Source organism: Galeopterus variegatus, unplaced genomic scaffold (assembly GCF_000696425.1).
Source record: "Galeopterus variegatus unplaced genomic scaffold, G_variegatus-3.0.2 Scaffold48, whole genome shotgun sequence".
NCBI classification, from domain to species: domain Eukaryota; kingdom Metazoa; phylum Chordata; class Mammalia; order Dermoptera; family Cynocephalidae; genus Galeopterus; species Galeopterus variegatus.
Genome location: NW_007726159.1, coordinates 988,042 through 999,742, shown reverse-complemented (window position 1 = coordinate 999,742; position 11,701 = coordinate 988,042). Strand labels below are relative to the sequence as shown.

At 38.2% G+C, this 11,701-nt stretch overlaps 1 protein-coding gene and 1 long non-coding RNA gene across 3 annotated transcripts in view; both read left to right on the top strand.

Moving 5' to 3' along the window:
* The first annotated feature begins 512 nt into the window (after window positions 1-512).
* RMDN1 (regulator of microtubule dynamics 1) overlaps window positions 513-11,701 on the top strand; it is a 35,368-nt gene continuing 24,179 nt past the window's right edge. Inside the window, exons 1-2 of one of the 2 annotated variants that reach the window (XM_008572589.1) lie at window positions 513-779; window positions 6,505-6,622. In XM_008572589.1, coding sequence (XP_008570811.1) covers window positions 648-779; window positions 6,505-6,622 — 250 coding nt within the window. In that variant the 5' untranslated portion in view covers window positions 513-647. The other variant, XM_008572582.1, reaches the window with a different exon arrangement.
* On the top strand, window positions 2,094-3,509 carry LOC103590353. The gene is made up of 2 exons (XR_550461.1): window positions 2,094-2,276; window positions 2,373-3,509. It is a non-coding gene; the product is annotated as an uncharacterized LOC103590353 (long non-coding RNA).

The following is an 11,701-nucleotide window of genomic DNA, read 5'->3' as shown; positions in this document are numbered from 1 at the left end:
GGGACATTTGGCTATGTCTGGCGATATGTTTGGTTGTCGCAATTGGGTAAAGGCGCTACGGGTATGTAATGGGTAGCGGCTAGAGATGCTGCTAACATCCTACAAATCACAGGTCAGTGTCTCACAACAAAGAATTATCCAGCCCCAAATGTCAGTGGTACCAAAGTTGAGAAACCGGCTATAAACCAATGGGACTATACATTCAAAAACCATTGATGTCATGAAAGACAAAGGCTGAATAAATATTACAGATTTACAGAAACTAAAGAAACATGACAACTAAATGCAAAACATAATCGGGATCTGATCTTGAATTGAAGAAAAAAAGTCGTTGGTATAAACAATGGGAAATCAGCAAAATTTGTACATTAAATAACAGTATTCTGTCAATTTCAATTTCCTGAGTTGGTAAGCACTCTCTCAGTGCCCGGGTCCATCTGGCGCAGGCGCAGAAGCCCCACTAAGTCCCACCCAGTCGGGGTATTTCCCGCCCCCTGAACCCGGGGACCGGAAGCCGAGCTGACGGCGGCGGCGCTGGCAGGGAACCGGCGGGCACGGTTTTCTGGAGAAAGGCCGGGGCTCCTTTCTCGTCGTCCGCCTCCCTGGCGGCCCGAAGGCGTGTAGGGTCAGCCTGCGAGTTGTAGGTCATGGCGCTGGCCGCGCGATTGTGGAGCTTTCTCCTTTGGGGACGTGGAGCTACCCCAAGGGGGCCTTGGCTGACTACGGGAACCTTGGGCAGTCGCGGGCGATGCGGCTCCTGGCGATTCCGCGGCTCTAAGGTACCCCCGCCGTCCTGGCTCCGTCTCCCCTCCGCTGAGTGGGTTCGGGCTCCTCCCTCCTTCTCCAGGCTTGGCGGCCCCGCGCTGCCTTGTGAGACTGTGGTGAACTGAGGAGGGAACGGATGTGTCTGGAGCGCTCCCCGTGACTGCGGCCGACAGGTCCTTTCCCTTTCACAGGCCTCCTTTTCTCTCTATGAAAACTGGAGTCGGGCCAGAGAAGGAGTGGGATACGTCTCCCTCGAGAAGCTGCCTCCTGCCCGTCCTTCCAGTGTAAAAACGTAGAGAAGAGAAGCGGGAGAGAACCTTGATAGCTGAGAAATAATTTTCACTCTTGGCGATGCCAGTATGGGAACAGCACTTGAGGCTGTCAGTAAGCCAGACTTTGAATTTGGGGTGTGACTTTGAAGATTTCTATGACTCAAGCAGAGATTTTGTACTGGTATTAGTCCGTTTATGTTGCTTATAACAAAATACCTGATACTGGGTGATTTATAAAGAGAAACAACACTTATTGCTTACGGTTTCTAAGTCTGGGAAGTCGAAAGTCCATTTGGTGGTGGCGATAGTGACTCAGGGGTCTCACACTGCGAGATGGTGGAAGGAGAGAGAGACTCTCCTCTTTTAAAGCCCTCAGAACCACACCCCGACCACCATTTTTAACCCATTCACTACTGCATGGTCCTACAGTCCAATCACCTCTTCAAGGCTCCACCTTTCAACTACCATAATAGCAATTTCCCACCCTCTTAACAGTCACAGTGGGGGCTAAGTTTCTAATACGTAAAACCTGGGGGACACAATTCAAGCTTCAGTGAATTTTGGGGGGACATAATTCAATCCACCACAGTACTGTTTATGTTTTTTTTTTTTTTAATAGTTCTGAGTTGCTTGTTTTATCTGCATAATGTTAAGAAGGATGTTGGGATGTTGGATTGTAATCTCAGTTCTGACATTTCTATTAGATTGTTCGTGAGCCTTGGTTTGTGTATTCTTGAAAGGGGATTGGGAGGTGGGGCGGGCATTGTGCATATGATTTATGTCACTTGAACTCTTTCATTATTTTAAACTCTAGAATACGTGGGCAGTCAGATGAAATCGAAAAGATGATTAGAAATACATTTAACTTTCAAAAGGAAAGAACAGAACTGAGGCCACCAGAGATGGGGGAGGGGAAGGGGGTTTTAATGAGAAATTGGTAAAGGGCCACAAGAAATGATACTAATTATCCTAATTTGAGCATTACATATTGCACACAGGTATGGATATTCAACACTGTACCCACAGATATGTACAATCAATTATGTTTCAATAAATTAAAATAAATGAATAAATAAAAGATGACTAGAAGTAGGTAAAGGGAAGATGAGGACAAAAGAATGTTCCAGTGTAGGAAGTAGTACGATATAGGCCTTGAGATAAGAAAAAGTGGTATTTTTGAGAAACTGAAAATATGACTGAAGCCTGAAGAGAATAAAGTGAAATAAGTCAAGCAGGCAAGTATCAGTTTATTAGTTATCTATTACTGCATAATAAATTATTATAAAACTTAATTTTCTAAAACAACAAACATTTATTTTCTCATGTTTTCTGGAGTTCAGGTGTGGCTTAGCTGGGTGCCTACAGCTGAATGTCCCTCCTGAGATTGAGTCAAACTGTTAGCTGCTAAGGTCTCATTTGGAGACTCAGTTTTTGGCGTGGAGAGGAAGTTCTCCTTCCAAGCTCACTCATGCGGTTGTAGCCACCTTTGCTACTCACCATGGTGGCTTCTCCACAGGGCTGCAGGAAGACACAGCAAACTGGCTTCCCCCAGGGCAGGCAAGTGATTCAAGAGAACAAATGAGAGAATGAGTGTCAAAGATTGAAATCATAGTCTTTTTATAACCTAATTTTGTAAGTGATATAATTTCTGTTGTATTCTGTTTCTCAGAAGGGAGTCAATAAATCTAGCATACATTTAAGGAGAGGGTATTACAAAGGATGTGACTAACAGAAGGTGAGGGTCATTGGGGGGCATTTTAGAGGCTGCCACCACAGCCTTCTAAAAACCTTGTTAACTATGGTATTTCTGATTTCAGTCTAAAGGTTATGGGAAACCATTAAACCATTTTAAACAAGAAAGTCATTTGATCAGATTTATATTAAAAAATATCTTTGTCTGGTGTCAAAAATGCATAGGCTAGAGGCTGGAGTAGATGCTGGAGACCAGATAAGAGATCATTGCTATAGGACAGGTATGAAATGTGGTGGTTTGAACTTTAGTGATAGCCAGGGAAATGGAGATAAGTGGATTCATTCAAAGAATATTAAAGATGTAGAATTAACAGACCTAACTTCAGTGTGGGAGTTGAAAGGAAAGAGTTAAGGAGGATTCTCAGGTTGCTGGCTAGTGCATCAGGATGGATGGTGGTGCTGTTTATTGCGGTAGGACTACAGAAAAAGATTTGCGGGGGCAAAAAAAGGAAATAGTTATGTTTTGGACTAATGAAGGTAAATGTGATAAGACAGCCACATTGACATGTGGAATAGGCAGTAGTTTGATAGGTCTGCCTTCTGAGGTCTAGGCTAGAGAGATAGATTCAGGAGCCTTTAGCATATAGTTGTAAATGAAGTCAAGATAGAGATTGAAGATACTTAATAGTAAGGCCACAAGAAGGCCTATTTATTGTGGAGGAATTCTAACATTTAAGAGGAGTAGCTGGCAAGAATTTAGGATGAAAAGTAAGAGAGAGTGGTGACATATTCCTCTCCATCTGGTGATGAGTTTGCATTTTTCAGTTACTTTGGCTCCGGAGTGGTATAATCAGTGTTGAAGAAAAGAGATCTCTAAGAGAGAACCTGCTGCCTTTGTTAAACAAATCTTTTTTGAGAACTCATTATCTGAAAGGCATTGTGCTATGCATTGTAGCTACAAGGTGAAATGGCACGTTGTAGCTGTCTTAGTCTCACAAATTATTAGTATCTTGGAGGTGTCATTGAGTCCTAATTCTTTTAATTCACTATTTTTTTTTTAAGTCCAGACACATGATTTTTATCTACTTGCCCAGAGGTAAGCAAAGAGCTGCTTCAACATTATCCAAACTGAAAGGAGCCCAGCTGGTAAACTGTCATTTCATTAATTTACAGTAAGAAATATAACTGTCAGTTGCCTAATAGTGCATTTTCTCCCCTCTAAGAAAGCCAGGAGGATATTGTTTGTTGAGCATGATATCAGCAGAGAAAGTTAAACATTAGATGTCAAGTTTCCTCAATTTGTAATAGTATGTACAGCCTTTTCTACTATGTGATATCCTTGCCAGAGCAATTGGGAACTAAGAGACTTCATGGTAAAATCTTAGTCTTTTCCTCTTCTTTTTCTTGGCATCATCACCACAAACACACACATACACCCATCCATACCTTCTGTCTCTACTCCATCTGTTTTCCCTTGGCAAATGTGAATAAACAAAGAAAATTATTACTTTGTGTCTGGCCAGTATGAAAACTCAGAAAATCAAATGCTAAAAATGTGACTGTGACAAAGTTTGTTTTACTGCTTTGCTCTTGATTTATTTTTAACCCAGTTGAGCATAATATCTTGAACGTTCATGATGAAGAAGCAAACAAAGCATTCAGCAAATTGTAATATGTTGTATTCCCCATTCCTGGATACTTATCAGAAGTTCAAATGTGGATCAGATGTGGATTGTGAGAGAGTCAAGAATGACTCCAAGGTTTTTTGTTTGTTTTGTTTTTAAGTTGAACAACTAGAATATAGTTGCCATTTACCATAATAGGGAAAATGGTGAGAGGAGCAGGTTTAGGGGAACGAATAGGTATTTTGGCTGTTAAATTTGAGATGTCTAATAGACTTCATGTAGAGACAGATGTTGAGTAGGCAGTTGGATATATGATTCTGAAGTTTAGGGGAGATGTCCGGGCTAGAGATTGTTTTTGGCATGCTTGAGGATCACTAAAAGTAATGCAAATAGGGAAAAGAAATCTGGAATTAAGCCCTGTTCATATGCAGGCAATGAGATATTGGAGATGAGAAATCAACAAAAGAAAAGGAACAGTTGTTGAGACAGAAATCCAGGAGAGTATTATTTCAAAAACAAGTGAAGAATGTTTCAAGAGTAACAGAATACAGCAAGTACTACAGAAAGGGGCATTACAAAGAGGAAACTTTTGGGGTTGATAAATATGTTTATTATCTTGATTGTGTTGATGATGGTCTTAAAGATTTGTTAAGTATGTGCATTTTATTGTATGTCAATTATATCTCAATAAAGCTATTTAGAAAGTCAAACATGCATTCATTATTATTTTTTAAAAGGAGGAAGTGATCAGCTGTCAAATGCCATTGATAGGTCAAGTAAGATAAGAATTCAGAATTGACAACAGGAAATAGCATCCTTGGTGACATTAACTAGAATACTATCAGTGGGGTTGTTGGGATGAAAGTGGGATTGGTGTGTGCTCACCAGAGAATGGGGCTGGAGGGTTTCTCAGTTGGTTAGAGCATGGTGCTGATAACACCAAGGCCATGGGTTCAGATCCCCTTACCAGCCAGCCTCCAAGAAAAAAAAGAGAGAATGAAAAGAGAAGAAATAGAGACAGTACAGACAACTTTTTTAAAAAGAGTTCTACTGAAAAGAGGAGTTGGGAAATGAGACTGAAGGGAGATCTGACGTCAAGGGGAAGCTTTTTGGTTTTTGGTTCTTTTTGTTTGTTTGTTTTGTTTTTTTCTTTCTTTTTTTTTTTTAAAGGTGACCGGTAAGGAGATCTTAACCCTTGACTTGGTGTTGTCAGCACCACACTCTCCCAAGTGAGCCACTGGCCGGCCCCTGTTTTTTTCTTCTTAAAAGAAGAGAGAAATTACAGCTTACAAAGATGGTATAGCTTGTTTTTATCCTTGTGGTATAAATCAATGGAAAGGGGAAAAAAAGATGCTATGTTAAAGACAGAAAAATTGTTGTGGAGAAAGGGAAAAATTGCCAGAGTGATATCTACACATTTCTCCTCTGTCATTGGTCTCAAGAATCTGGCCATAAATATGAAAATTAATTTCCAAATCTGTTTGGATATGCTCTTTATTCTGTTTTTCATTTATTTAAAAACTATGGGTTTCATGGGTTGCTTTTGAAGATTTAAAGCCATGCACATTTTCTATGTGCAGTAACTACTGTATTTGATATTATTATCTTGTCTATTCATAAGACTGATTTTTATTATGTGTTGGGTGTATCATGTTTTATTTCAGACAATTTGTAATACCCATGCCTCCACAAATAAATTGTAAGTCTTCAATCCAGCACTCATCAGCATGACTACTTTTTAGATGTGCTACCATTCCTAGGTGGTATCTTTTTCATAATTAGATATGCTCTTTCTGTAAGGTTTGAAATAGTTATACAGAAGAATTTGATGAAGTAATTTTTTTTTTTTTTTTTAAGATGACCAGTAAGGGGATCTTAACCCTTGACTTGGTGTTGTCAGCACCACACTCACCCAGTGAGCTAACTGGCCATCCCTATACAGGATCCAAACCTGTGGCCTTGGTGTTATCAGCACCACACTCTCCCAAGTGAGCCATGGGCTGGCCTTTGATGAAGTAATTTTTGAACTTCCAGTATTCTTATGATTGATTGCTTTGGAGGTGGGAGAAAATTGTTATGATTTTCATTTAGGGTAGCAGTGCCTTCAAATTTTCTATGTTTGATAACTCTGACCATAATTGTTTCCACAGGTAATGGGAAACCCAGGAACTTTCAAAAGAGGCCTTTTATTCTCAGCCTTGTCTTATTTGGGTTTTGGAACTTGTCAAGTAACTCCTCAGGCTGCTGTGGTTCATGCCACAGGCAAAGGTAAGAGTAAGGTAAACATCTGGAAGACTTGGGTTATTTTTCTTTGTCATTTTGTTAATAACAACAGTTATTTTCGAATAGATAATGAAACTAACATTGTTACAGTCTAGATTATTTTCTGCTTTTCTCTACTTCAATATATATTTATATATATATAACATATATTTATAAATATATTTATATATATAATTTTTCCCAGAAACTAGAGCTCCCTCTGTGATACTCTTCAATACTTTATGTTTTTCTAGGACCCTTGAATTAAGAATTTGTTTTTTTATAACTTTTTTTTTTTGACAGCTGGCCAGTATGGGGGTCCAAACTCTTGACCTTGGTGTTATAACACTGTGCTCTAACCAACTAAGCCAACCAGCCAGCCTTTTTTTACATTTTTAAAGGGTTACAGTTAAGGAGTTCTGGGGTTAAAAAAAAAAAAAAAAAGGAATATGCCACAGACACCATGTATGACCGACATAACCTAAAATATTTACTCTCTGGATCTTTATAGAAAAAGTTCGCCAACCACTACTTTATAGTAACAAAATGATTTTTGTTATTCTCTAAGGCCAAAGTGTTATGCTCTTCTTGATAGAGTTAAGAATATGCTCTAGTACTTTGAGATAGAAGTATTTACAAATGGAATGCAGTTTGGTACCAAATACCAAATAACTGGTTGAAAAGTGAAAAAAATCTATCAAATTTCTTGTTTGGCATTATATAGATAAGTAAACATATATTAAGACTTGCCAATTTTTAAAAAACTAAATTTAGTTAAACCAGTTGTATTTTAGACAAGTCAGAATTTTAGTATATTAGAGAAATACCATTTTAATTAATAGGTCAAGCCTTTTTGTTTTTCATAGTCCTTACTTTTTCATTATAAAGGAGAAGGTGATTGGGGAAAGAAGCAGTGATTTGATTTTTTTTTTTTTTTTTTTCTTGATGCTGGCCAGTACAGGGATTGAACTCTGGACCTTGGTGCTATGAACACCATGCTCTAATCAACTGAGTTAACCATCTAGATCCTTGATTTTGAATAGGCATTCTTATTAAAGTCTGATAGAAGAAGAATTTGAGGATATTATCTAAAAACTACTGCATATCTGTTGATTTCATTAATCAACAAAGTGGAGATCAGAACTCTTATCACTGTTTCTCTTTGCATCTATCATACTTAGTTTCAGAGTGTTTTAGTATCATAATAAAAATGATTGTAAAGATTTAGTGCTTCCCTAAATAACAAGATATGGTACTTCAAAAGGCAAAGCCAAAATTACCTTTTGCCTTAATAATCATAGTCCATTTTAAGTGTCTTAATGACAAAAAATTGCTACATATTTGTTAAATTACACATAACATTTTAAGATGCCTGGCTGTCATGAGGCCTGCATGAGCTGGGTGCAGCCACAGTAGCAGAGTATGAAAGGGTGTCAAAGTATCAATTGTTTCTTTTGCACCTCAACAAGCTTTTATGCTGCTTTCCTCCTTTTTCTTTACCTCTTGAATGGGCAACCATGAGCTGGGCTGTGGGAGTCCTGCGGATCAGGCGGAGAATAGGTGCTGCAGGAGTGAATTCCCTTTGCCTGGAGATGGCTCTGTCCCCACAAGGGGGCATGCATCCCACCCAGAGATGAACTTGCCATTGGGATGTTAATGAAGTCAATCTGAAGAGTAAGACAATCTTCAACATGGCAACCCTTTTATTAAAAAGCCAAATCCTATTTCCAGCAAAGATTACCTTGTCACTGCAGATGCCAACCTAGTGATTATCACAACAGGTGTACTATTGGGGAAAAGGAGAAACATGGCTTGATGTAGTCCAGAGAAAATGTGTCCATCTTTAAATTAATGGTTTCCATTATTACCCAATACAGTTCCCCCTGCAAACTGATAGCAGTATTCAATTCAGTGGAAATCTTAACTTATGTATCCTAGAAGTTCAGTGTATTTTCTGAAGAATATGTTGTTGGAAGTGGCTATAATCCAGACACTGTCCATTTCCATTTCTTCATCTATAGTTTGGCTGTTGTGAGTAATGAATGCTGTGATGAACGTGGGAGTGCAGGTATACTGCAGCATACTGATTTCAGTTCCTTTGGGTATATATATTGAGAAGCGGGATCTCTGGATTCTATTTGTAGTTTTTAAGGTACCTCCATACTGTTTTCCATAATGGCTGTAACATTATTTTCTTAAAACAAACCAAAAAAACCTCACTTTATAATTAGTTGATGGGCATGTTCATGTAATTTGTTGGTGAGACTGTAAGCCATAGCCCTTGAAAAAACATTGATATAATATATATAAACAATTTTTTTAACTTGGAATATGATCCATGTTTCTATGAAATATAACCATTGGTCTTTACAAGTTTTATTTTGTCAAAAATCTCTCCCATTTGCTATATTTTTTTAGGAATTGATCTTCAAATAATAATTCTACTATCAAAACTTCCACCTAATTCTCTTTAGATCTGCTTCATGCCCATTGAAGCCAGTTAAAAAGCTTTTTCCTCTTCCATTTACTGGGTCTAAATCATATTCTGAAGTGAGACTTTTTGGAAATTAAAGTTTAGTTTGGAAATTAAAGTTTAAAGGCATATATGTTATTAACATTTCAGTTGGATGGGATTATAGGACTGATATGTTAAATGACAATGTCTGTGTTTACCAAAAGGTGGTATCAAATATCCACTTGTTAGCAGTAACTGAAGTACTCCAGTAACAACTTTTCTGTTATTTCCTTAAAAGAGACAAAATTAAAAGCCCCCTGAAGAAAAATATGCTAATATATTCACAGTACTCGTGTGTGTGTGTGTGTGTGTGTGTGTGAGAGAGAGAGAGAGAGAGAGAGAGAGAGAGTGAACATTCACTTGTAAAATGCTTAAAAGATAAGTTTTTTACAAGTGCCCAATTGAAATAAAGGTTCTTAATATATCACTTCAGTTATCTTTTTTTCATATTCTTTTTTTTAGCTCCTTTTTAATTGATGAACCTACAGAACTAAGATCAGTGCTCCTTCATACATGTTTGTTTATAGTACTTGAGGACATTTTTGGTGGCATTGCTTCCAGTACTGCTCAGACACAGTATTATTGGTATTAAAGATTTGCTTAAATTTTGATGATATTGCTGCTATTATAGCCTAGAATCTCTACTTTTTAAGTCTTGTATAGAGAAACTTCAGAAGTAGGCCTATTTAGCTTGCCAGAGGAGTATCTTGAGAAGTATTGTTGTGCAGATACCTGTCTCATGGCTTGAGTACAGTTGGCAAGAAAAACTAGAAAACCAAAGTTTACTAACATGATACTACATCATTGACATTTCTTTCTTTGAAAAATTCTAAGAACTTTTTTTTTGTGTGTGTGTGTGTGTCTTTTTGTCTTTTTCCGTGTCCGGCAACGGATCGCAACCCTCAGTGTTGCCCCCGTACCAGACCGGGGACCGGCAACGGGATTGCAACCCTCGGCGTCGCTCCCGCGCCTCGCTCAGCCAGTGAGCGGGAACCGGTCTGTATGTGGGCTCCAAACCCTCGGGCGGGAGCGCCACCGCGCTTCCCAAGCAGCGCACTATCCAGTGCGCCACCGGGCCGGCCCTAAGAATTGTTTTGATCTTTTGGATATTCATTTTAGGCTAAATTTAAGATTTCATTATACAGTTGCAGGTGAGTTAACATTAACATCTCAATTCATCTTAAGATATTTACTCATTACTTAAGTTGAAAGTAATTTACTTTAAAAGTATAGCCCATTTTATAGAATATAATCTAACATAGCTTATTTCTAAATATTTTCAGGAAAATACAGAGCCTTAAGTCAAAAAACAACTTATTTGCAAATATGTGGTCTACACGCTCCCACCCTAGAGCCTATGTGAGTCTGTAGCACCATAATAAATGTATCTTTTTCTTATAAATTGTACACCATATGATTTTAGAAATTCCTTTTTAGAATCAGAAAAAATATATATATATTTAAAACTTGTATACTATAGCTTGTGTTACTATACTATATAATGAAGAAATTAGCACTGTTATTTGAGAAGTTATAAAATTATGCACACAAAAAAGGTTTAGATTATTCACTAAATTTCTACATTTTTCTTTTAGTTACATGGGTGATGAGATGTAGAATTCCTAGATCATGTTAAGGGTAGTAATCAGTCTTCTCAGGGAGTCGGAGAATAATCAGTGAATAAATTTAAAAGTAACTTTGCTACTTATACATACCATGCACACATTCAAATATGCCAGATCAATATATTTAATATTGTATTAGTTTTCTATCATTGCTGTAACAAATGTAGTGACTTAAAACAACACAAATTTATTATCTTACACTTCTGTAGTTTAGAAGTCCAAAATGGGTCTCACTGGGCTAAAGTCAGTGTTGGCAGGGCAGCATTCCTTTCCAGAGGGCCTGGGGAGAAAGAATCCTTTTCCTTGCCTTTTTCAGCTTCTAGAAGCTTTCCACATTCCATGGTTGAAGGCTCCCTTCCTCCATGTTCACAGAGAGCAATCTCAACATTCTGACATTGTTTCCATTGTCATATCTCCTTCTCAGACTTCTCTGTCTCCCTCTTATACTTTTAAGGACCCTTGTAATTTATATTGGGTCTACCTGGATAATCCAGGATAATTTCCTATTTTAAGATTAGCTGATTAGCGTAAATTCCTTCAACAATTTCCCATTGCCATGTAACCAAACATTCACAGATTCAAGGGACTGAGATGTGAACATCTTTGGAGGCCATTATTCTGCCTACCACAAATACCAACTAAGGATGCTGACTACTAATTTTTTTTTGAGAATCTTTGGGTTGTTAAAACCCAAACTTTGAGAATCAGCCACTTATCAAATAAAAATATAGAATAGAAGCAAACTTTAGAACATTAACCAAGACCGACCCCATGGCGCACTTGGGAGAGTGCAGCGCTGGGAGTGCAGCGATGCTCCCGCCATGGGTTCAGATCCTATATAGGGATGGCCGGTGCGCTCACTGGCTGAGTGCGGTGCGGGCAACACCACACCAAGGGTTGCGATCCCCTTACCGGTCACGAAAAAGACAAAAAAAAAAAAAAAAA